This window comes from Danio rerio, chromosome 20, assembly GCF_049306965.1.
Source record: "Danio rerio strain Tuebingen ecotype United States chromosome 20, GRCz12tu, whole genome shotgun sequence".
NCBI lineage: Eukaryota > Metazoa > Chordata > Actinopteri > Cypriniformes > Danionidae > Danio > Danio rerio.
Genome location: NC_133195.1, coordinates 23,299,001 through 23,326,554, shown reverse-complemented (window position 1 = coordinate 23,326,554; position 27,554 = coordinate 23,299,001). Strand labels below are relative to the sequence as shown.

General features: G+C 37.1%; 1 protein-coding gene across 17 annotated transcripts in view; it reads right to left on the bottom strand.

The window, feature by feature from the left end:
* The window catches only part of ppp1r13bb (protein phosphatase 1, regulatory subunit 13Bb), an 84,824-nt gene that overhangs the window by 31,877 nt on the left and 25,393 nt on the right, over positions 1–27,554 (bottom strand). For 13 of the 17 annotated variants that reach the window (XR_012395559.1, XM_073932614.1, XM_073932616.1 and 10 more), the window contains 3 exon segments: positions 22,036–22,183; positions 17,608–17,727; positions 14,877–14,947 (listed from right to left, as the gene is read on the bottom strand). Coding sequence is in view for 12 of the 17 variants with exons in the window: in XM_009294642.4 (XP_009292917.1) it covers positions 14,877–14,947; positions 17,608–17,727; positions 22,036–22,183 (339 nt within the window). In the remaining 5 variants the exon portion in view is untranslated. 17 annotated transcript variants of the gene reach the window in all.

The window sequence follows — 27,554 nt, the reverse complement described above, 5'->3', positions numbered from 1 at the left end:
AGCTCATGCTTCATGTCGACACAAAATTGCCCCTTCTATTTAAACAAATGATTAGTGATTGTTGAGGGTGAAAAAAAGTGTTTTGCCTGAAGCAGAAGACTCAATTGCCTCTAAATCAAATCAGCTGTCATTCTAAATCAGAGTGAGGGATTAAACTTTTTCCCTACTGCTACCACTTTAACTGAGACAAATACACAAAGCAACAATACACACACTATTTATACCTAGAACTCAAAACTGTCAAACAACATCCTTTCAACACTTCAAATTACCGACAAAAAGATTTTAACTCAATGCTTACCTTTTTTTTCATAAGTTCAGTTATCTCAGAAACAAAATACTTTAGACTTGATCAATATCAATGCATTATTTTAGCAAATTCCCCAAAAGCACCAGGTCCACAGCAGATCTCCCAGTTTCGTTGCAGCCCAAATGACTTGACTCAGTTTGCTAGGGAAGTGATTCATGATTTAAAGGCCAATTGTGTCAGGCTCTGTTTACCCACACGGCCATTCTGTGTGGCCACATCACATGGTGGAGCTCATCTCCATGGCAATGAGGCACAAGTAACGACATTGAACAGAAAGATTTGATTATCCGTTTCTGAGGTGGTTCTGGGATGTAAACTTCCCTCCGATGATCAACATGGGAAGTTCACAGAGGGTTTCCAGAGTTAGACTGCATGATATGATCTGACCAAATACAGTTGTATAAATATGGCTGTGGATCTCTAGGGAAGGTGTAATACATTGTTCATCTGTGGGTTGAAACTCAATGCATGTTAAAACAATAAATGGTCCTATGAGTTAGATTCAGAAAAGATGGTTTTAATTTGAGCAGGCAAGAAAATTCCTGTAGCCAAAGTTGAATAAAGAGAATCAGTCCAGCTTGTTTATTTTCATGTTGAGAATATGCTCAGTGTTTTCTTGCTATGTAGGTGGGCAATGACACTTTTTTTTTTTTTTTTTTTTTGAAGCTGGTTATTCAATATAAGATACAGAAAAAGGTCAAATAGTAATAACACAGAATTTCAATAGATCATGTGCAGAGGTAGAGTATCCAAAAACTGTACTAAAGAGAGAAACTCCACAACTTTCCACAACTAAGATTTTAAAAAGCCCCTATTATGGGTTTTCGAAAATGACTTTCCATGCAGTCTGACACAGCTCTAATTGAAGTGAAATTTCCAGCAAAGGCTTAAATCTGAAAGTGCACCGTGTTTAAAACGATTGATTCAGTTGACTCAAGGTGGTTTAAATGAATAGTCTTAGTAACGAGTCTTTAGCCGTGCTGTGTGACGTTGATACACAACTCAAGCCTCACCCAATTGTTGCGTGCACACAATTTAAAACCCCGGCCCCACCCACAAACACTGTAGAAAGAAAAAGAGGAAGACAAACACTGTAGCAGATCCCGGTTAAATCAAGTCACATAGACGCTGTGCTCTGAAGTCTGAGGAAAAGTTACTGTTACTTTCCCTACCCAATGTTGAGGCTGTGAAGAGTCAGTGAATAACGTTTATATTTCACAAAAATACCTCAGCATTATAGCGCCAGCCTTGTGCTGTGTTCCCGTCATTTTTCTGATGAGTGCTTCAGCAATCTACATGCTTACAACGGGGGATTCGTTGGCTGTTTGTTAAAGAAAGGATCAGAAAAGACTATATGGGACTTTGTCAAAGCTTGACATGAACTTTACAGTAGACAGTTCATGGATCAGTTTCTTCCTCCATTTCACAAGTGTAAGTAAGTGGGATTAAAATGGTTGACTCCTGATGTTCTCTAGTTTGCAAATTATATATGTGCGTTTTGTTACTTGTAACTCCTTGTACTATATCTGGTTAACTCTTAATATTCTCATATTGACTGCGTGCCACTTTGCTTATGGAATTAAATGCGTTTGTGAGCTCGCGATTAACTGCAGTTTTTATTGCTTTTCCACCATTAGCTGTTTCAACACACGTGCGGCGGTCAGGTTTCAAAATAGTTTAGCTTTTGCCACAGTGTGGATTAATACAGAATGTGTGTTGTGGTTAAGGATAGAGCAATATGCTGGTGTTAAACTGCACTCTGACTACTTCAAAATTGTTAATAATCCGTGGTGGGCGTTTCTCTCTGTCTCACACTGAATGCAGTCGACCAGTCGCAATAGACTGGGTCATTGGACCAATCAGTGAAGATTAGCATCGTAAGAGGGAGTTTAGGAACCAATGAATCGCTGAACGAATCATATGGGAGTCATTGGGATAATTAGGTAAAATAAATGCATATTATAAGGCAATGAAAGTGCTTTTTTTGACCTTGCATGCATATCAGACTGTTGTTGGAGATCCCCAAAACCAAAATATGACATTTTAATGCAAAATAGGGGTTCTTTAATTTCCTGCAAATAGGATACATTTACAGATTTAGCAAATGCTCACTGCCATTTCAGACAGCACTCTTAATTTTCCTTGTCCTCTTACAACTCATCTTCAGTGTGAGCAGGGAAGTAAACAAATCATTCAAACTAATTTGTGAACTACCTTAGACTTAAAAAACTTTTAGCAGAATTGACCAAGAAAAGTTCCACTCAAAATCCTGAGTCATTTAAATTCAAAGACACAAAGTAGAGGAATGGAAACGTTTCTTTATATGAAAATATTAATATGCTACTTTTCATTAACCTGTAATGACGTCAGGCTTATTATTGTTCTGTCATAAATGTCATAATTATAAATATAATGTATGCATAATTTGACAATAATAAGACATACAGCATTGTGGATTTTGATTTAAAGATAGTTTTACCATTTTTAAAGTATCAATTTTCCATCAGTATTGTAAAAAACCCAAATGATACCCAACCTTACAAACTGAAAGAAAAAAACAAAACAAAAAGAGGAACGTTGCACAGTATAATAAGAAGTACAGTTGTCATTGGACATTAAGTTTTAATGAAGTTAAAATAAATGAAAGTTTACTTTTAATAAGTATGAAATGTTTACGAATAGTAAAACAATACAAAAAGCTTGTTGCTTCCCACCTCTGAATCATTTGCTGCAAAAGAGCTACAACAAACTTCTCCAGAGGCTTCACATTCAGAATGATGAAAGCATCGGATAATATTCGGATTTCTAAAAAGCCATTTTAGACGTATGGCTAACTTAAACCACAGCTTTCTCCTTAATACATGTCAGCAAACCTGCAAGTGCAGCCACCAAGTTTTGCCTTTTTTTTTTTTTTTTTTTTACTTCAAAGTATCTGTAAGGAACCTAAGATATTTTTTCCGAGATTTTACTTCTTTTTTTTTTATGTAACAATGCCAAAATGTACACTATTTACTTATTTTTTTTAAACTACTCCGACACCTCACATTTAAATCGAAGGACAAACTTTCCCATTAAATGCCTCATCTCTGCAGGGGAGTTTTTCCTAATCAAAGCAGCTTTGGACGCAATGTTAAATGTTGCCAAAGCACATCAACCCAAGCTGGCTGAAGACATTTTAGATAAAACTTCGTCTTGTTTCTGACTGAATTATTTTGATGGTATGTTGCGTAACCAAGGAGTTTTATAACAAGTGGAGCGATGCAAGTATCCATCCTTCATCACTTCACAGAATGCACCCACATGGACAGCATGTTCAGCTGTGACTCTTGGCATGGAGGAAGCACACATATAATCTGCTTTCCTCACTAAGATTTAGTCTAGTGCTCATTTATTGGCATTGCACTAAAAGCCGTGTGGATCTTTCAGAGGATGTAGAAGACATTTAAACAATGTTATGGTAAGCTGTGCATTAAAGCAATCAGTCTGTGATATTATCTAGCAAAAAAGTACAAAAACTCTGACACAACCCTGTGCATATTAACACTAAAAAGGAATAGCATGATGAATGTTATGTCAGTTATGTTACTTTGGGTCAATGTCTCTTAACTAGTGTTCTAAAATGTACAGTTAGACCTCAAAGTGCACACGAATAATAATATTTGCACAAATATAATTATTTGCACACAAATAATAATATTATTTAATAATTTTATGAATAAATACACTTTCCCTAGGAAATACGTTCATTTGAAATGTATAACAAATGTTAACAAAACATACATGACATATCATAAAGAAATATTTCACACTAAAATGAAAATTTACTCACTATTTACTCCCCAAACCTTTATAATTTCCTTTGTTCTGTTGATCACAGAAGAAAATATTTTTGTAACAACTGACTTTCATAATAGTAAAGCAAATACTATGAAAATCAATAGTTACAGGTTTTCAGCTTTTCAAAATATCTTCTTTTATGTCCAACAGAAGAAACTCAAAGTTTCACATGGTGCGATGTTTGTATAATCCTAAACGATTGAACCTAGTCAGACTACACAAACATGGCTCCCATGTCAAATTGTGAGATCTCAGCAGAATTTAAACAAACAAATTAAATTTAGTAATGTTCAACTTCATTTGTTTGTTTAAATTCAGCCCATAAGTTGTTTACAACTACTTAAATTTTTTTTTTGTAAATCCAAGGAATCTTTTTTGAATAAATTTTTTCAGTGTATTGGTTCTTGGTTTGACGCTCGTCCCAGCTGTTGTCACACTGCAGGAAAGTGTCTGAAATCTTCTGATACTGCCAGAACTTTATCATAGAGAAAATGTGATCGCAATAGCCATTAACTGGCTGCCGGTGGACATGACAAACCAAAGACCAAAGACTACAGATTTTAGGATTTCAAGAATCTTTTAGGATTTCCCTAACTTATCTCACACGACCAAATCGTGGCTGAAATGGCAGTGTGAGCAGGGCTTAGTAAGTAAGAGTAAGTAATAATAATTATTTGCAATTTTTGGGTGAACAAGCCCTTAAATATTTTACTCAAAAACATGCGTAATAAATTCAGAGAAATTCAGAATTTTTGAGTGGTAGTGGTTTTCTTCATAGCTGCATAAATAAATATAATTATTCCTAATAATGATAATAATAATAACTAGACAGTAAAGTTCGTCGAGACAAACTTTGAGGCTGGCTTGACAAAGCCTGTTGGTAATAGTTTGTTTAGTTTAAAAACAGTTTGAAAAAGTATAAGTAGCATGTTATTAGCATGATTCTAGCATGCATTAGCATGTTTATAGCATGGATTAGCATGGATTAGCATGTTATTAGCATGAGTGTAGTACAAATTAGCATTTTATTAGCATGATTCTAGTATAAATTAGCATGTTTGAAAAAGTTTTTTCAAAGTTTGAAAAAGTATAAGTAGCATGTTATTAGCATGATTCTAGCATGCATTAGCATGATTCTAGCATGGATTAGCATGTTATTAGCATGAGTGTAGTATAAATTAGCATTTTATTAGCATGATTCTAGTATAAATTAGCATGTTATTAGCATGCTTCTAGCATGAATTAGCATGTTACTAGCATGATTCTAGAATAAATTAGCATGTCACTAGCATGATTCTAGTATGAATTAGCATACTGCTAGCATGATTCTAGTATGAATTAGCAGGTTATTAGCATGATTTTAGCATGAATTAGCATGATTCTAGTATGAATTAGCATGTTACTAGAATGATTCTAGCATGAATTAGCATGTTACTCGCATGATTCTAGCATGAATTAGCATGTTATTAGCATGATTATAGTATGAATTAGCATGTTAATAGCATGATTCTAGCGTGAATTAGCATGTTATTAGCATGATTCTGGCATGCATTAGCATGTTACTAGCATGATTCTAGTATGAATTAGCATGTTATTAGCATGATTCTAGTATGAATTAGCATGTTACTAGCATGATTCTAGTATGAATTAGCATGTCACATAGCATGCTTAGGTGGTTGCTAGGGTATTCTGAGTGGTTGCTAAGTCGTTGCTAGGCAGTTGCTAGGGTGTCCTGAGTGGTTGCTAGGTGGTTGCTAAGATGTTGCTAGGCGGTTGCTAGGCTGTTGCTAGGTGGTTGCTATGGTGTTCTGAGTGGTTGCTAGGTGGTTGCTAAGGCGTTGCTAGGCGGTTGCTAGGGTGTTCTGAGTGGTTGCTAAGATGTTGCTAGGTGGTTGCTAGGGTGTTCTGAGTGGTTGCTAAGGTGTTGCTAGGCGGTTGCTAGGGTGTTCTAAGTGGTTGCTAGGTTGTTGCTAAGGTGTTGCTAGGTGGTTGCTAGGGTGTTCTGAGTGGTTGCTAGGTGGTTGCTAAGGTGTTGCTAGGTGGTTGCTAAGGAGTCCTAAGTGGTTGCTAAGCGGTTGCTAAGGTGTTGCTAGGTGGTTGCTAGGGTATTCTGAGTGGTTGCTAAGGCGTTGCTAGGCGGTTGCTAGGGTGTCCTGAGTGGTTGCTAGGTGGTTGCTAGGGTGTTCTAAGTGGTTGCTAGGTTGTTGCTAAGGTGTTGCTAGGGTGTTCTGAGTGGTTGCTAGGTGGTTGCTAAGGTGTTGCTAGGTGGTTGCTAAGGAGTCCTAAGTGGTTGCTAAGCGGTTGCTAAGGTGTTGCTAGGTGGTTGCTAGGGTATTCTGAGTGGTTGCTAAGGCGTTGCTAGGCGGTTGCTAGGGTGTCCTGAGTGGTTGCTAGGTGGTTGCTAAGGTGTTGCTAGGTGGTTGCTAGGGTGTCCTGAGTGGTTGCTTGGTGGTTGCTAAGGCGTTGCTAGGGGGTTGCTAGGGTGTTCTGACTGGTTGCTAGGTGGTTGCTAAGGTGTTGCTAGGCGGTTGCTAAGGTGTCCCAAGTGGTTGCTTGGTGGTTGCTAAGGTGTTGCTAGGTGGTTGCTAAGGTATTCTGAGTGGTTGCTAAGGCGTTGCTAGGCGGTTGCTAGGGTGTCCTGAGTGGTTGCTAGGTGGTTGCTAAGGTGTTGCTAGGTGGTTGCTAAGGAGTCCTAAGTGGTTGCTAAGCGGTTGCTAAGGTGTTGCTAGGTGGTTGCTAGGGTATTCTGAGTGGTTGCTAAGGCGTTGCTAGGCGGTTGCTAGGGTGTCCTGAGTGGTTGCTAGGTGGTTGCTAAGGTGTTGCTAGGTGGTTGCTAGGGTGTCCTGAGTGGTTGCTTGGTGGTTGCTAAGGCGTTGCTAGGGGGTTGCTAGGGTGTTCTGACTGGTTGCTAGGTGGTTGCTAAGGTGTTGCTAGGCGGTTGCTAAGGTGTCCCAAGTGGTTGCTTGGTGGTTGCTAAGGTGTTGCTAGGTGGTTGCTAAGGTATTCTGAGTGGTTGCTAAGGCGTTGCTAGGCGGTTGCTAGGGTGTCCTGAGTGGTTGCTAGGTGGTTGCTAAGGTGTTGCTAGGTGGTTGCTAGGGTGTCCTGAGTGGTTGCTTGGTGGTTGCTAAGGCGTTGCTAGGCGGTTGCTAGGGTGTTCTGACTGGTTGCTAGGTGGTTGCTAAGGTGTTGCTAGGCGGTTGCTAAGGTGTCCCAAGTGGTTGCTTGGTGGTTGCTAAGGTGTTGCTAGGTGGTTGCTAAGGTATTCTGAGTGGTTGCTAAGGCGTTGCTAGGCGGTTGCTAGGGTGTCCTGAGTGGTCACTAGGCCCTTATTAAGGCATTACTAGGCCGTTGCTAGGTGGTTGCTAGGCGATTGCTAGGGTAATTTGGATGGTTGCTAGGCAGTTGCTAGGGTACCCTGGTTGGTTACTAGGCAAGCCTCACATACATGCCTGATAAAACATTTATACTTAGTAAGCATTTCTAGCAAGTTACAGTACTTGGCTAGTCAATATTAGCATGTAGCTAATCACTGCTAGCATGTGTAGCATTTAGGAAGTTCCGTTTGCTAGCATGAGTCAAACGAGCCAATCTCCAAGTCTCTACGATGTTCTGATGCTGAGATATAGCTGTTGATGAATGGTTGCTAGGGTACTCTGTTTTGTTGCTATGGGCGAGGTTACAGAGTGCACTTGATTGTGGTTTGCTGTCTAAGTCAAATGAACCAACCCCCATGTCTCTATGACACTGCTATGCAAAGATATGCATCTTGGCCTATTTTAATGGAAGTCTATGGAATCAATTTGGGGGCGTGGCTTGTGAGCTTCATTATCATATTGAGATGCTCATTGGTTGTCTGAGTCAGATGAGCCATCCCCCAAGTCAATAGGACACTGCTAAGCAAAGATATGCATGTAGGCCAGTTATTAACATGAGTCTAGTATGAATTAGCATGTTACTAGCATGATTCTTGTACAAATTAGCATGTCATTAGCATGTTTCCAGTATGAGTTAGCATGTCATTGGCATGATTAGCATATGAGTAGCATGTTGCTAGCATGATTGGCATGTCATTAGCATGTTAGAATCTAAGCATTTGAAAGCACAGCTAATTACAGTCTATAGGACAGTTGCTAGGGTGCAGTATGTGGTAGTTAGGGGTGTGGCTAGAAAGTTAAAAGGCCATCAGTGATTGGCTGCTGGCTAGACTGAGTTAAATGAGCTTAGCCATTAGTCTCTATGACAGTCTGATGCAGAGTTATGAGCTCACAAAATTTGATCCTATGTTAAGTCAATGAGAGTCTTTTGTAATGGAAGTCTACGGGACAGTTGCTAGGGTGCAGTATGTGGTAGTTGGGGGTGTGGCTAGAAAGTTAAAAGCTCATCAGTTATTGGCAGTTTGGTAGTCTGAGTTAAATGAGCTCAGCCATTAGTCTGTATGACAGTCTGATGCAGAGTTATGAGCTCACAAAGTTTGATCCCATGTAAAGTCAATGAGAGTCTTTTGTAATGGAAGTCTACGGGACAGTTGCTAGGGTGCAGTATGTGGTAGTTAGGGGTGTGGTTAGAAAGTTAAAAGCTCATCAGTTATTGGCAGTTTGGTAGTCGTAGTTAAATGAGCTCAGCCATTAGTCTGTATGACAGTCTGATCCAGAGTTATGAGCTCACAAAGTTTGATCCCATGTTAAGTCAATGAGAGTCTTTTGAATGGAAGTCTATGGGACAGTTTCTAGGGTCCAAAAGTGGTTGCTAGGGCGTGGCTAGAAAGTTTAAAGGTGATCAGTCATTGGCAGTTTGATAGTCTGAGTTAAATGAGCCCAGTTAGAGTTCTGTGCGACAGTCTGACGCAGAGTTACGAGGTCACAAAGTTTGGTCCAATGTTAAGTCTATGGGATTTTTCCGACAGTCCCGGGACGTTTTTCGGAAAACCGAAAGTCCAATCAGTCTGAGGAGATATAGCATACCGAGTCAGAATAGTTTGGAGGTCTGGTGTGAGTTTGGTGGTAATAGTTCGAAAGTTCAAGGAGGAGATAGATTTTGATTTTTAGAGTCAGAAGAAGAATAATAATAATAAGTTTAGAAAGGATAACAGTAGTCTGGCTTTGACAAGCCAGCCTAATAATAATGTCGTCATCATCAGAGACAGGGTTGCTGCAAATTTCACCAAGTTAAAAGTAAGATTTTGAGACATTTTTAAGACTGATATGAACAAAATTTTAGACGTATGCAGGGATTTTCACTTGCTGTATTGAATTGAATACATGTAATAATAATATTTTAGTTAGAATATTTTAACTGATTTTCAAATATATCCATTTGCAAACCCTATATCCCTTACCAAGAATAGAAAAGCTGTCAGCTGTCAATTACTTCTGTCTATAATAATAATAATAATAATAGTAATAATTTAATAATAAAATATCTAGGTCAGGTCAGTATCCTCACCAGTAAATAAATGGAGAACTTAAGCAAATGTTACTGTAAGGAAAGTAATTAAATGCTAATTTTAAATTAAAAAGTTTTATTGGGCTGAATTGTTGGTGATTGTATGGGTGTTAATGGCCAGATTGGGTAGCTAAACAATGGAAAATTAAGACCTGTTAAAAAAAGATTTAAAACCAAAAACACAACATTTGAGTAGATTTAAGACTTTTTAAAGCCTAAAACTTAGCTTTCGAATTTTTTTTCGAAATTTTAAGATTTTTTAGGACCCCACGGAAACCCTAAAGAGAACACATAAAAACCCCCAAACATCCATATCTATTCTTAAGTTATCCAATAAGCCATGCATTAAGAAATCTGAATTTCACACTACTTGGCAAAGCAGTGTAAATGGTAGAACGATAAAGGTAGAAACTAGGCGAATAAAACATCAAGAGACATTATTTAAATTCATGACAAAAAGCATCAAAACATCTGAAGGAACAGCCAAACCTGGAACATGTGAAGCCCTGGAGAGAGTATCTGCCCACACACACACAGAGAGAGAGCTTCAACTTTATAAAACATGATCTGCCCACACAGTTCAGCATTCTGCAGCACATAACTCTGCATTTGTGATGGACAGGCAGGGGGTTCCTAAAGAAGCAGTGGCTCTGGTGCTACTGCATACCCTAGAACAGTCTATTACAAACTTAATATCTACCCCAAAGACTGAACACGACAGAAAAACTGACAGCTATTACTTCCCAACCACAAAGGACCACCATAACAGCTGATTTACCCATAGCAAAAGCGCTAAGTAAAATTCAGAGATGTATTATTGTAAAGAAATCGCGTAGGATGTTGTTTTTCTGGACGATCTTACCTTTAACACTCTCCCAAGGGACACGAAGTCCAGTCCTAGATTGTTGTTTGCAGGGATGGATTGATGGGGTGAAAAGTAGAGGGGAATGAAAGGCTAAAAAAAAAGTCCCAGCATGCACTGCTACGCTCCACTGAAGTCAAGGCCACGATGACATGCGGTAAGAAAGGAGAGTCTCGGAAAGAGCAACAGAACAACGGATGGAGTGACAGAGAGAGGAAATAAGAGGAAGGGGGCCACCCACTATTTCATAAGGAGAACGATTTTCCCTTTTTCCAGGCTGGTCACACATTCAGGGATTTACCCTACTGTGAACGCGGGGCGTGGTGGAGTGAGTCTGAGAGAGAAAAGTCTTCAGAGAGACTGAGAAGTTGAAGCAGAGAAAACCAGCTGCTGTAAAAACCAGTGGGATGATCCTCTTAAAAACGGTTATGTCATGAAACGGGTGTAATCCGAAAAATAATAAAGACGTAACGGGAGAATAACAACACAGCTGAATGTGCTATGAGGTTTCAAAGAATTTCACTCACACACACAAATATATATATAGATGTAATGCTGCTGAATCAGCACAGCCTTTGTGTATCAGTGATGAATCGCCTTGAATCCTGGGTAGGGAGAGATATTACTGTAAGTACAGGGATTGCTTTAGGACTGTTCATGTTTAGAAGTAGACATACTTAGATGAGGCCAGAGGGACAAATCCGATTAAACGTTGCCAAAAAAGACAAAAATTATCAAGCAGCTGCTGTGGAATACATTAGTTTTATCTCAGTTTAGGTCCCAATGGCCTTCCTCACCTACAGTGAATAGTAGAACGTCATCATGTGCATGAATTTATATGAGATCAGTTGCACATGACCCAGCAAAAGCAGATTGAGGATCTTCAGTATTGCAAATTAAGTTACAAATATCCTTCCACGGAGAAGTGGAAGGAATTCAAGGAAAAAATGCCTTGACTTTATGTGAAACTTCAATTGCCAAATTTCTAACAGAAGTCCATTGGGTGAAATTTAGCTGATGTTTTTTTGGTTTGTTTTGTTTCAATGGTAAATGTGATGGAGGAAACTTCAAAATTATAAAAGAAAATATATAATCATGCTAGAGTTTAATAGTGAAGCAACAGATCCCAAAACTCGCATTATGGCTTTTGCGTCACGGATTGGACCATTTTTGGACCACAGATGTAATTTGCTAGTAGGCCTGTCACAATAATCAATATATCAACTTAATCGCACAACACGTGGACCTGTCCTCAAAAAATTTTGGTGATGCGATGTATATCGGCCATGCATAAAAAACGATCCTAACCATATTTTAGCTGATTGCGCAGTCTCTCTCTGTCTATTGGAGGTGTCAGTGTGGTAAAAGTCCCTATATTAATTATTATAAGTTACTAATATTTTCATGCGGGTGGCTGATGATTGAAAATAGCTGTTACTCTAGTTCTTCTTGTTTAGATTTTTGACTCCGAAAACGAATGATTAAATTGTTAAAATGACTATAATTAAATAAAATTTTTCTTAAGAATGAAATAGTATGTGTTCTTTAAAGGAGTGCACTTGCATTATGATGCTATTGTAGTTTTAAAAATGGTCAAAAAATGACGACAATATTGTTTATCGTTTTAATAAATAAATTTATTGCTGTAAATCGTACAAAAAAAAAAAATATATATATATATATATATATATATATATATATATATATATATATATATATATATATATATATATATATATATATATATATTTATATATATATAGAGAGAGAGAGAGAGTGACAGGTCTATTTGTGAGATGACAAATGTAATTTGCTTTCCATCGTAACAAAAACAGTCAATTATATTAATAGAAATGCATTCATTACATCATTATTTTGTAAAAAAGCAATTAAAACTTTCTAAGGTTATTAGAATTTTGGACATCAAAAGTGCTACAGGCGTCCTGAGTTCAAATCCTGGCTCATGGACCTTTCTCAATCCTGTTCCCCTCTCTCCTACTTCACTTCCTGTCTTTCTACTGTACTTTCAAATAAAGGTAAAATGCCACCAATTAATTCCAAGTCAAATTCTATGAACCTGTATTTTTAACTGAATTGAACACGAAACATGAAAGACTCCCAAGATCTCGTATAGCAAGTAGGCAAAATTAAACAGTTTGAGTGCATTTGTATGATTTCCTACCATATCCTACTTAATATTAATCATCATCATCATTATCATTATTCAAGTAGAATAAAAAAATAAATATTAAATATCAGGGCAACGCAGTGGCGCAGTAGGTAGTGCTATCGCCTCACAGCAAGAAGGTCGCTGGGTCGCAGGTGGAGTTTGCAGGTTCTCCCTGTGGTCGCGTGGGTTTTCTCCGGGTCCTCTGGTTTCCCCCACAAGTCCAAAGACATGCGGTACAGGTGAATTGGGTGGGCTAAATTGTCCGTAGTGTATGAGTGTGTGTGTGTGTGTGAAAATGTTTCCCAGAGATGGGTTGTGGCTAGAAGGGCATCTGCTGCGTAAAAATGTGCTAAATAAGTTGGCAGTTCATTCCGCTGTGGCGACTAAAGGGACTAAGCCGACAAGAAAATGAATTAAATGAATATTAAATATCATTTCTTAATAAATAGCCTTATTATTTATTTATATGATTTATATGAGATTAGAATATGTGTTAGCTTTTGTAAGTGATTTTATGTTTTATGCAAATATGTAATGTTCTCTATAATATTAGTAAAGGAAACACAGGCCTTATATGTGCCATTCACATATGTTTCAATTAATATCTATTTAATGTGGCATGTTTTTACCAAAACTAATATTGGATTTTTTGTTAAATGTGAATGCGTGTAAAACAATGTAATTTGCACAAAGAAATAGGAGAAAAAGGAGTTCTACTCTAAAAAAGTTGTTACCACCCTGTTTAGAGCATCATTATGGGCATTTACATTAGAACTAATGTCGTTCAAATGATGGATCTGTGACAGAGAAACTATGGGTTTTGGGAAACACTCGTCACTACATCGTTCTTTTCCAAACGATGCATCGTACTATGATAGTTCAGCTGTGAGTTGCGTCATTGTTTGTTAACACATCCCTGATTAAGCACCGAAGCACACCTATATTTTATAGATTTTTGCACTTAGTTAGTCCAAATGGTCTCAGCATTGAACTAGGTCGCCGATATTGGCCACAACTATATTTGAAAGAAGTACAGACATTTTTGTTGCTTATAAGCAGAAAAAAAAACAATTGAAACGAAAAGAAACTCCATGAGGATAAGCCTTTCTAAAGTCCACTGAGTTGCACAGATCCATGCACAGACCTTCCAAACCTTTCTAAACAATTGTCTGATTTTAAAAGTTGAGCTTTATTCTAGATTGCATTTATTCAGATTACCACAGCATAGACAGTACTCAAATGCAACCATTTTTATCTGCAACAACTAATGTGCATGTGTTGTCCAAATATAAATTAACAACACACACACACACATTTTCAATGCTGTCAATCTGTCTTGTTCTCCAGCCTGCTGCATCTTTCAGGTCACCTTCTATAATAGCACAGCAATTCTTATTCTGTCCTCATTCTCGCTTTCTTCACTACAGATGGCAAATTAATCCCCAGTTGTCAAAATAAACCATTAAATCAAACTCTACAAAGAGCATGCAGGAAACACAAGCCAAACTAGCCAACTGCCATGGCTACACAAGTTAACCCATCTTGATTCCTCTTAAACACAAACAGCGAATGGAAATGAGAGCCATATGGCTACCTGACAGGACAGGCAGACAGGTGCGTTGGGTAACAGTCCCTACAGGAAGGCAGCACCTGTCAGAAATAAGTGTGTGCTCAGCACTGAAGTGGTGCGACTTCATGCCTGGGTGGCAACAGCATCACTAATCAGCTCCCAAATCCACCAACTACCTGTGCCATCACTGCATCTCTGAACAGCTATACGAAAAGAAAGAGCTGCTCGACTCACACACACTGGTGGTCTACACTCATCGTTCTCCCTAAAGGTGGAATTAGTTCCGCTTTCTGGAGCCTGGCTTTTCCCCTGTTGGAATCTGGGCCAGATGGTTGGACGAGATGACAACTTTTTGCAGGAAGCAGATCACAAAAAGAATGAGTGATGTGTCAAATGCTTATATGAAAGAAAATTCAGAGTGACTCTGGGACGTGACGGTTCTGGCTGTTTTTGGCTAGGGTTAACAGAGAAACCCTGAATGACACGATGTGGCTGAAATGCTTCGGTATTGAAAAGTGTCAGATTCAATCTTTTTGCGGCAGCTGCTTTGCATTACAGTGGTCAGAAAAGCACAAGATGTTCTTCGGGAGGAGAAGTAAAACCCTTAGGATGCATTTGGAATAACCACAATGCTAAGATTAGAAAAGAAGGCACACATTTTGATGAGGATGAGATATGAACTAACCCCGTTCTCGTTGTGCGTGTCTGAGCTGCTTCCTCCTCTCCTGCTGGGCTGCTCCTGAGACTGCTGGCTCCCTGAGAGTGAAGAAATTAAAAACATAATGAGCGCATCAAACAAAAAGCACATTCAATTGATACATATAATCATGAATGAACAACAAAAATGCATCTTAAAATACACGGTGGTTGGCTGAATGGAGAACGCATCATCGTCATAAGACAAATGTTTAAAGGGCTGTTAGTTTTTGCCATGTGACACTGGGAACGGAGCTTGTGCTTTCAGTGGATGACTGCCTCTGTTTCCCTCCCTCCCTCCCTCCCTCCCTCCCACACACACACACACACACACACACACACACACACACACACACACACACACACACACACACACACACACACACACACACACACACACACACACACACGCACAGGGGGTTTCAGGTTTATGGCTTAATCTATGTGGATGCTTGCTACAAGCTAATCCTGCCCACATTTAAAGGAAAACCTCATTGGGATGTGAACAGAAAAATCAAAACAAACAAATGATAGGATAAAGAACAAGAGGAGGAGATTTTAGCTGTGCTAACATGAATCATGCACATGATCATATGAGCAACAAGCCCACCCATGGAGAAATCTCACTGGTCAAAAATCCTGCTTTACAAAGCTGATCAGAAAGGGACTAAGTCGGTTTCATCTTTTTATTGTGAAAACAAGATTTTAGTGAAAGTTAAGCATACTTTTATTTTGCAAGGATTACATTTTATTAGTAACCTATTTGAACTTTCTATTCATAAAAGCTTTATGGAAAACAAAAATATCCCGGTTTTCACAAAAATAAAAAGCAGTACAATCTTTTACAACGTTGAAGCATGCGAGTGATTTCTGACAGATCATATGACAATAAAATTCAATTATGTCAAAGGATTCAAATGTATTTTGAAAATTTAAAATAATATTTTTTAGCTTGTTTTGATACAAATACAAAGACTTAATGCAAATACGAACCTTCTATCAAACACATTAAATTTCTCATAACACCAAAACTGAATGGTAGTCAATGTAATATACAGTTGAAGTCAGAATTATTAGCCCCCCTGTTTATTTTTTTCCCCAATTTCTGTTTAACTGAGAGAAGATTAACACATTTATAATCATAATAGTTTTAAAAACTCATTTCTAAAAACTGATTTATTTTATCTTTGCCATGAGGACAGCAAATAATATTTTAATAAATATTTTTCAAGACACTTCTATACAGCTTAAAGTGACATTTAAAGGCTTAACTAGGTTAATTAGGTTAACTAGGCAGGTTAGTGTAATTAGGCAAGTTATTGTATAATAATGGTTTGTTCTGTAGACTATTGAAAAATATAAAGTTTAAAGAGGCTAATATTTTTTACCTTAAAATTATTTTAAAAACATTTAAAAATGCTATTATTCTAGCTGAAATGAAACTTCTCCAGAAGAAAAAAAGATAATTTTAAGAAAAAAAAAACATATTAATAATGTGTCTCTAGGGGACCCCTAAATGTGTGGGCCCTTAGAATCATCCTAACTTCCCCAGCGCATCAGCAGATTCGTGCTAAGTCATTGGTTTTGATACCGCCCCAAAAATAATTTTAACCCTAAAGATGAAATTAGCTGACAAAATCTCAAAATTATCCAGTTTTGCCCACAATTAACGCTGACAGATGCTAATGTTTTCTTAACTGATGCTTAAAATCTCAAAAAAATACTTTAAAAAAATTGAAACTGTAATGGAATGGCATGAACTAACTGTGAAAACTGAGCCTTAAAATATTGAACAGTAAACATTTTGAGACCATTAAGCAAAAGTCAAAAGTTTTAATTTTAAAATATATTTTTTTTATACCCATACAATCCATTGTGATAGTCCATGTGAAATCCAAATGGTCAATGTTTTTTTTTTTCAATGCTACAGTAAACAATGTTATTCTTTATGTGAACAATTAATTAGTGAAAGTTAATAAACTTAATATATATATATATATATATATATATATATATATATATATATATATATATATATATATATATATATATATATATATATATATATATATATATATATACACACATTTTGGAGGTCAGATTGACAGCTTCAGCCACTATATCCTTAACCACACCCTTCACTATTAGATTGCTATGAGGCCTTAATATAAAAAAAGCCCTGCTCCTACTCAATATTCTGTTTCAGCTGGAAAAACGTCAACATACTGAAACAAAAGTCTGAGCAACTGGTTCATCCAGACTTTAATGTACTTGAACACTTTAAATGTTTTTTTGCACCACAACAGTAAAGATTTAAAAAGGCAAGGTGCTCCATTGCATAACCAATAATTACACATTACATTGTACATGAATCAGTTTTGAAGAAAATATATGGTAGTTGGTTTTATATAGAATGGTATAAATACATAGTAGTTGATTTTGCTGTGGTAGATTATTTCTTAGTTAGTGCCTTGCTCATAGATGCTTGAAGGCCATTGCACTTGCAACGATACTTTGACATCTCTTAGTTTGTGAAAGCCCAACAGAACTGAATCATGAACAGAACCCTCCATTGTTTGGCCAGAATGTGTTTGTCTTTTTCTCTCACAAGTCAGAGGCCACTGAGAGGGAATGAAAAACATCCAGCTACTCAGCCAATGAGATAAAGGCGGCGGTGGGCGTGATGTGGCCTGTAGCCATTAAAGTGGGAGTGTTCTCACCCTGATCGCTGCTTTCGGTGGGCGAGTCTTCATGGCGTAGGTAGAACTTGACCTCTTGCTTCCTAGGGCCCCATTTCTGCAGGTGCTCATACATCATGTGGTCAAAGGGAATGGCTCGCTCTGGAGAGGGGAGAACATTAAAACAACAAACCACTTTAAAAATCACATCTTTTTTAGAGTGTGTTTATTTCTCAATGGAACAAAGCGTGTTCACATCAAAAAGAGAGCAGGAGAGAAACTGTCTTATCCTGAAGTGTGTTTCATTCCAATGTTACGCACACCTGAGAGGAGAACAGAAGAACAAATACAGTGGGATCAAAGGAACAATGGAAAAGTGAAATTGAATCAAATGTGGCATCCGGCCAGAGAAATGTGGTGAGGCTGGGTGGGCAGCAGATACATGGATAAGGGTAAAAACAATATTTTGGACATTGATAACAGGTGAAGGGACATCTGGACGTTTGGCGGACACCCAGAGGAGGATGGAATAAAACCACACAGAACAATAGAAGAAAGTATGAAAGTGAAGAAAAGCTTCTAGGGCTCAGGGACATTTACAAAGCAAGTAAGAACAGCCAATTTAAACTTGCATGAAACCTGGAGCCAAAGCTTTAGCTAAAGGGCAAAAACAACAAAAGGACGTTAACCTCTATATACTCACGAGCAAGTATTATTGAGTTTGACAACCAGTCTATTCAGACAGGAACTATTTTAGAGCTGTATTTCCTAAAGAAAATGGCTGCTGACCCAAGTAAAGCCTAGATATAATGCTAGCATGTTGCCAGGTTTTTCCAGAAAAAAGCAGGGAATGTTTTGATGGTGTTTTAGGTGACCATTTACAGTACTAGTTCAGGTCAAAAGGAGAGTTAGGCTTTGGAAGAGTCAATTTGATGTTTCTTTGTAACTGGGTATATTGATTTACATATAATAACTTGGTTATTGAGAACTTAGATATAACTTAGATATTAATAACTTTGTTTTGTTTATTGTAAGGCGGTACATATAGAGAATTCAAAGGATTAGTTCACTAAAAATGACAATTTTAGCAATAATTCACCCTTATGTCATGCCAAATCTTTGTTATTTTCAAGAAATTTCTGTGCCTCCAGTGAAAGTCCATTAAACCAAACTTTTACTGGTTCAAAATATTTATAAAGACACTGTAAAAAGTCATGCATATGAATTGAGTCATATATATTTGATATATCAATATATTTAATATAAAAAAATTGGGCAGCACTATGACTGAGCGGGTAGCACATTCACCTCTCAGCAAGAAGGTTGCTGGTTTCAGTCTTAGCTGGGTCAGTTAGCGTTTCTGTGTGGAGTTTGCATGTTCTCCCTGTGTTGGCGTGGGTTTCCCCTGGGTGCTCCGGTTTCCCCTTACAAGTCCAAAAACATGTGGTATAGGTGAATTGGATAGGCAAAATTTTCAGTAGTGTATGTGTGTGAATGAGGTTTATGAATGTTTCCCAGAGAGGGGTTGCAGCTGGAAAGGCATCCGCTGTGTAAAACATACACTGGATAAGTTGGTGGTTCATTCCGCTGTGGCAACCCCAGATTAATAAAGAGACTAAGTCTAAATTAATTTATTCATTCATTATTTATTTATTGCCATGTCAGCTACTAAGGCTATTTTCATGGCAAGAGCATTTCAGTAATTAACAAACATCAACAGTAAAAAATAAATAATTGAATATACAGGACTAAGTCGAAAAAAAAAAAGTAAATGAATGATTAAATTTGGAAAAAATAAATGTGTGATAACTGATTCTCCTAAAGAGATTTGAATTGCTTAATTTTGGATATTTGGATATCAGATTAAGTCTTACAGATTTAGAACAACACGAGTGACTAATTGACAGCTGTATTACATAAAGTGAAATTTCATTTAATTGTTTCTCATTAAAAAAAGATTACAGACGTTCCAAAATAACTACGTAATTGAAAAGCTTAAACCACTGAACACCACCAAGAGAAGAACTGGTGAGGGAAAATATCAACTTGGTAAGTGATAACGGTGGATCTTACGCAATCCATCACCTGCTGTAAAATAACCAGGCTCATCACAATTTCGAATGACAGATGCACTTCAGGATTAAAGGACACAGTGCTGATGGAAGGACTTTTGAAAGGAGGCTCCCTGAGCAAAGATAACATTTCTGGCACACAGCTGTTTATACAAATCACCATCATCAGGGGAAATGGAAAATTGAAAAGAAAAAAAGAAAAAACATGGACCCATCTGTCAGAACAAAAGTATCGGTTTAATCTGAAAAGACCAAGTGAGGGTGTTTTTCTTTGCAGCCAGATAATTCCTAAAAACATTGACAGTGAGTGTCTTTGAGAGATAAAAAGCAAACAGATTTGTATTTTTAAGAAAAAATCCTTGGGAGGGAAGGTGAGAAAAATAAAAGTCTATACAAACGACTTCAAGAGAAACTACATTGTTGTCTACAATTTAAAGTTTTTAATTTAAGAAATTATGTAAATGACACATTAATTCAAACCCCACAAAAGTCACTGCTTGTTACTCTGCTTTCAATTGCTAATACTGAATAAACAAAAAGGAGGGGTTAAGGAACTATTAAAGGTGCCATAGAATGGTACACTATAGGCATATCGGAATAATAGAGTTCAGAACATAGCAATGGTATACAGCACGCCTCATAAAAACAGGTAATCAGAATACAACACAAACTGTGACATTACAGTCAGGATCATTTATAGGCTACACCAAAATCCCTTTAAAGATGTACTATAGTCTATGCCACCAACTGTGTTTGTTTCTAAAGAAGGGGCAATTTCTACTATCCTGCCAAAACAAACTGCCCCACAAGCATTAAGTAGTTATCAAATCCACATAAATGATTTAGCCATTTCTACAGTACTGTGAACCTTAGCTAACTAGTCAACTGCAAAGCTCTAGCATAGATAACTAATATTATGATGAACTTTTTACTCAGAGTAATATTAATTTATACTTGTGTTACGATATCATGGATCAAGTCACCTTGATATGGTTTCATTTTCCATGGTGATGCTGATAACAGAACATTAATTTGATATTTATTTCAATAAATAACAGAAAAAATTCCAAAAACCCTAATCACCAGTTTATTCATTTTAAACTATCCACAGGGCATATTTAACCACACGTATACGACATATCATAGGTATATCTCCAGATCCATATTGTAAGTCCTATGAACCACAGCTTCCAGATACCTTTTTACATATGATGTGGGAATGTCCGAAGGTACAAAAACTTTGGGATTCGGTGATGGACAATTTAATTTAAAGTTACAAAAATTTGTTTCCCCAAAGATCCTATACTGTTACTATTGAATGATAACTCTCAATTTCCCTTAAATGCAAAGGTCCGTAAATTTTGGTTAGCTGCTTCAACTGCTACAAAGAAAATGTTGGTACAAAGGTGGAAACCTTCTCATGATCTCTCAGTTAAGCACTGGTTACATTCATTATTGGAAATACTGTATCTGGAACTGTCATCAGCAAGGATCAACCATGCCAAAGTGGACATTCTTACGACATGGAAAATCTACATATGCAACGTCAAAGAAATCTTGGACACTTAACCCTCATCTGATGCTACGGATGACAACTTAATGGAAATTATCTAACAGCTTGGTCTAAACTATAGTTATTCTGTGTTTCCTGATGTGCGTATAATGGGGTGGGGGGGTGGGGAATATATATGGGGTTATAGCTGTTAAAAGTATTTTGTTATCGGATTGTAAAAATTGTATATTCTCACTTTCGGAAATAAAAAACTGAATTACAAAAAAATAAAAAATAACAGAAAAAAGAAATGGTTATCTTCAAAGTAGCTTGCTATTGTAAAACTAGTAACAAGGCAATACAACTGTGCCTTGAATTCACGGCAACGAACGGTATGTAATCATGTCACACCATACCAGGATCACGTGGAATTACAACTCTGTCACGTCAGTTGAAATGCATTTGAAAAAGGCATCAGCTCAATTTGTTCAAATCTTTTTTGTGTTTGTTTGTATGTGAAGTATGATTATTTGCAACTCTTGTATTGCAAAGCACATCGCAGAAAGTCATGAAGATACCCGTCGGTTATACATGTTTACATATCTGTTAGCTGTGTTACCTGTTGTGAATCAGACAGAGCTCATTGTTATTATTCATGACCCTTTCGTATAAGGTAAAAATAGACCACTTCATTCCATGTAAAACTACTTCTGGAGACTTCTAACTTCTATGTACCGTAGGAATCAGAGAACTATTGACACACCAGGATTAGCATACCAATATATGCATAAAATACTAATAACACCAGGACACCAGTAGAAGAATTAACATACCATACCAATGAATTCTATGGCACCTTTAAGGAAGAATTAATAAAAATAAATAGATTAATTAAATAAACCTCACCATTTCCACGCCATACTTCAGCAAGGTGGCATCCAGTTTCTCCCGGTTCCTTACAGAACTCCACCACATCGCGGCATGTTGTCTCTGGAGTGATGGGCACCTCCGTCAAGGCCTGCTCCCCATCACTCAAATACACCGTTAAGATCATCTGTGAGAGGAAAAGAGAGAAGTCTTTTAATATATCATGTCCAGCTAAGAAAAGCAGGGATTCCCACTCACACATAAGACCACTTGAGGGCAGTGTAATTACTCAAAAATGACTCTGATCAAATTAGTCAAAGATTAAATTGCCTTTCTGTTTTTTTTCCTCATTCTTCCATCTGGTGTTTGTTTTATACTCTCAACTCTTAGGTAGCAGCACATGGTGAGAGAAAACACCAATACAAAGCAAGGGATTGAGTGTATGTTAATGAGGGACATTTTCTGCCCCGCCTTTCAGCTGCACCTCACTCTGATTGAGGGCGGAGTCTGGATCTGTCAGAGTGACAGTGAATGGTAAATGTGTAGGCTGGTTAGTACTGCTCTAAGTGCAGTGAGACAGCAAAGAGATGAATGCTTTGGTGCAAAAGAGAAAGGCTGAGAGGAAGATCGAGAAAACGAGTGACAAACATCATTGCCTACCACATAATGAGATCTACTGTCTGGATTACAGAATTGCACTGCTACTTTAGTTTATTCACAACTCAAGAAAGTATTTCAAACACACAATACTGCTAACAGTGATCTACAATCTTGATATTAAATAGTATGGACTCAAAAGTGGTTACATCGTTAAACGTGCCATTGTGGAACATCGCAGAGCGCAGATAACAGATTCATTACTTCAACAATCACGCAAACATCCTGACCGGTCACAGCAGAGGTCTGTGATATGGCAAGTATCACACACACACACACACACAACTTTTTTCTAGAAACACAAAAGGGCATTAGATTTACATGGCTGGGGAAACCTTCCTATCTGTTATATAAGACTAAAGCATGGCATAACCTGATATAACTCCAAATGAGAAGTAAGTCTGACCTTTGTGTGGTGCTGCAGAGTCATAATAGAGGAGTGATAGAGTTTGTCCTCTTGATAAATCGCTGTTTCTTTAGCTATAGGCATTTTTGGCCCTGAGGATGGAGTGTGTGAAAATTACATTTATGAGTTTCTTTATTCCATTTATCTGCTATTATGGTCCAGTAGTTTAAGTACAAGGCTCATACATCACAGGAGAATTCACTTTAATTTTCACCATATGTTGAATTATTTATTGTGTTTAATACTGTAATGGAAAATAAAAATAACACACTTTTATATTTAACTATCATGCTGATTAAGACAACTAACTAGCACTTGATGTATGACACAAAAATTTATATTGATTAAGCATCATTTAGCATTTGCTAAATTACAATTTGAAAACATTCTGTTCACGAATGATATTTAGCTTGTTTTGTTTTTTGTTCACATTTTAAACTACTTTATAGATTAAAATATTTTTCATCCACACTGGCTTGAGAGTTCAGAATTTACTGCTTAATCCTGTTATGTGCACAGTTCAGTAAGTTATGGGAGTGACAACCCCCTTCAACAATCAAATTAACCCCTAAAAGTTAATTTACAAAAATCTACACAGTTTGAACATAAAGTAACCATTTATGTAGTTAATAAAGTACATAAATACATATTGTAGATGTTGAACTCTTCTGTATATGTAGCACAAGAAATCACAGGGTACTTCTTCACTTGAAGGGTTTGCTAGTAAAATTAGTAATTAGAACAAGCCGATAATAAAATCTAAACCCAAATGCATTGATTTAGACATAAGCAGACAGGGGCAATATTTCTGCTGACCATATGTGGCTTAATTGATTCCATACACAAGACCGCTTGAGTCCCAAGACACTTATTAAGTGTCACTTAAAATAAGTGGACATGACAATGCTTTAAAAGCACTTTCTGCAAAACAGTGTTTCAAACATAAATGAAACAGAACGCATCTCTATTTATGTAGAGTTTATTTTAATGGCATTAACTTATACCTTTAAAAAAAGGTTTCCAAGGCAACGTATAAGCATATCTACATTACTTTTAAAGCATCGCAAAACATTGAAGACTGGAATGATGGCTGACGAAAAACAGTTAATGAAACATCTTTAAATAGACTTCATGATATTAGCATATAGCTCAGGATTCATGTGGATACATTCACTTGTTAAAGTCGTGATGTATGACATAACCTACTGTTTCCAGGTCCAAGCTGCTACTCGATTGAATTGAGAAAATTCTTGTTTATGATCACTTTGTCATTTCACTCTGGGCTTGCTGCATCACAGATATCAGTATATATATATATATATATATATATATATATATATATATATATATATATATATATATATATATATATATATATATATATATATATATATATTAGGGTTGTAACAATATACCGGTATGACGGTTTACCACGATTTGAACGTGCACGATTATCATACCATGAACAATTGCATATCAACGGTTTTAACCCTTAAAGACCGAGACAGCCGCCCGCGGCTAAAAATAAGTATTGCTCTTAAATGTTTAATAACTTTTGATCCGCTGATCCGATTCATACAATTCAAAGATTGGCATAAAGAAGAGAATCTCAGCTTTCCAGAGCTGTATCACATAACATTCGCGGACTTTCAGAGGCTCCGGAATCAGTGCGGTTACGTCATCAACATTTGACAACGCTGATTTGACAAAGAAACGCTCGTCACTGTGTCTCCGGACAAATCAGACATGATACATTGATGCATTGTCCCTCCTCCATGCCCAGATTGGTTCAAACTCGCTATATCACAACCAATAAGCATAGGTTTCGCTTTTGTTTGTGGACCAAGCTTTTTGAACAACACGGAATGAGAGATAGGCATACATTTATGCGCGGCTAAATAAAACGCAAAAAAAAAAGTTTTGCATGAAATAATTCTCATACTAAGTACTTTTGCATGCACAGCAGCACAGAAACATGACAAAACAGTGACACAGCAAAGACGAACTGCTGCTCTTGCTGTTTTCAAAAGACGCAAATGAAGGTGCAGCTGTTTGTCTGCATTGCAGATAACCATATCCAAATCCATGCTGGCACATAGAACCTAAGGATGTTCCATATTGAATCTAGTTTCGTTATGTAACTATTTATAGTATAGTAAATATTTATATCTATTTTTTTTACTGAGGATTTGCACCATGTTTATTTGGACTTTATTTGGACTTTGACACATTATTTATTATTTTCTTATTTTTATTTGTTCATTGTAAGTGGTGTTGTTTATAGTAACTAAAAATATATTATTTGGAAAAAGTCAAATTTGCTTCACTGTTCTATTATTTTGTAACATTTGTAACATACCGTATACCGCGAAACCGTCAAACCGTGGTATTGTTTTAGACGATTATCATACCGTGAAAAATTCATACCGTTACAACCCTAATATATATATATATATATATATTATATATATATATATATATATATATATATATATATATATATTGCAATGATGATTTTCTAAATTATTACATTGTTATGAAAATGTTTATTATTACCATTTCTAGAGCCTCCCCATATAGTTTGATAGAGCGCTTGCACCCAGAAGCCACTTCAAGTCACACTTATCAAGCGCATAGTACGATTGTTCAAGAGCAAACAAACAGGCTATACATGTGATTTAAACCCCTTCGTTTTCATTTAAAGAAACACTCGGAAATATGCTAACCTTCCCTAGAGTTGAGCTCACGTTTTTTAAATTCATTCAGCCAATCTTTGGGTCTGCATGGTGGGAGCACTTTTAGCTTAGCATAAATCACTATATCAGACCATTGCCATCTCAATCACTTGTTTCGATTTTATTAAAAGCTTTACTCTATTGTAGCTTAATTATTATAAGAATAAAATGAAAACTATTTTCATTGCATATATCATTGCTTTTTTCAATGTAGATGTCTAACCACTCTTATTCCAGCGTAATAATCAAGGAACGTTGCTGCTGTACCATGGCTACAGCAGTAGCAATGATGTTACTCATTGCTTGAAAATAGTGCCCAGCCTATTTGGCTCTGTGAGGTGTTCCTTTAATGGTGGTTCGCAAACTAGCATTTGATATACTGACAGCACCTAATGGAAAGAAGTATGAAGCTCGGGTGGAAAGGAAGAAGAATCTAATCTGATCTGTCTCTCATATGAAAACAAAGATGATACATTTTTAATACTTTCTGTATGTTCTGGAATACATTCTTTAATATTGAACCATCACACCCCAGTGAACCCTTGATTGTTTGTGTCTGTGTGTCTGAACCCAGAAGTGTGTGATTCAAGAAGAGTCAGGATTTGGACCAAACACAGTGTATTGGTTTGCAACCCACTACACTATTTTCCCTGAATGGGGAGCAGTTCAATCATAACAGGTGTGTGGAAGAAGAAAGAGCTCTTGCACAAAAAAAAAAATAAAATAAAATAAAATTCTGTCAGATGCTGAAAACAGCCCTCCTTTCAGACATGGACATGAAAGAAACTATTGGATCAGGTCATTTCAGTGGGCTCTGTGTGGCGCAACTCAAGGACCAAAATATTTAGGCCACACACAAGGTTTTATGAAATTCCAAAATGGCTCTTTTGTGCATTCATGCAACAATGGACTTCGTGAGGCGCAACACCACAATGGAATTATGTAGGCCATGCACAAAGAATGTGTATGTGAAGGACAAAGAAAGGTGAAAACTAAACCTGCAGGGAAAACAATGCACACATAAGTGCAAATGGGTCCAAGTGACCTGCTGAAAAGCTGGATAATCCCTCTGAGAAGATTTAAAGCGCTGCAAACACAAACAGCGACACTGATACTGGCTTTACAGTCAAACTAGCCGGCAACTACAGAGTTTGAAAAAAAAAAATGCAAGCGACAAATAAAACGTAAAAATCTGTCTTAATTGTAACCAAAGGCTGATTTATACTTTTGTGTCGAATGATTGGCATGAACCGCGGCGCATACCTTACGCATGGTCCTGCATTTATACTTTGGCATGCTGTTTGTGTGGCTCTTAAACGCTAGCTGGGAATAGGTTATGTTCCACTGTGTCATGTTTCTTCGCAAGTATTTCGCTTTTTTCTAAACGCTACCTTAATGTACAAGTAGCTAAAACTCGCTCATTCAGACCTGGGAACAGGAAGACGTGCAAACAGTTTGCATCTGGAGCTCCTTTAAGGGTTCGTAAAGCTCTCGGTCCCACCAACACTGGACACAGCAACCATGCAAGCAGATCAATCACAGAGCTTGCGCTATGTGTCGCTGTGACGTGTAGTTATATTATTTGAGAGGTGCTCGTCAGCCATGTCGAGGGGTAGGTGACTGCTTGAAAGCTGTGCTGGAGGATATGCGTTCACTTGACCCAAAAGTATAAATCAGCCTTAAATGGTCAAAAAAAAAAAAAAAAAAAAAACACTTTTTTCCGATGTTGACAGTCATATATGTGTCCCACGTTTCTAAAA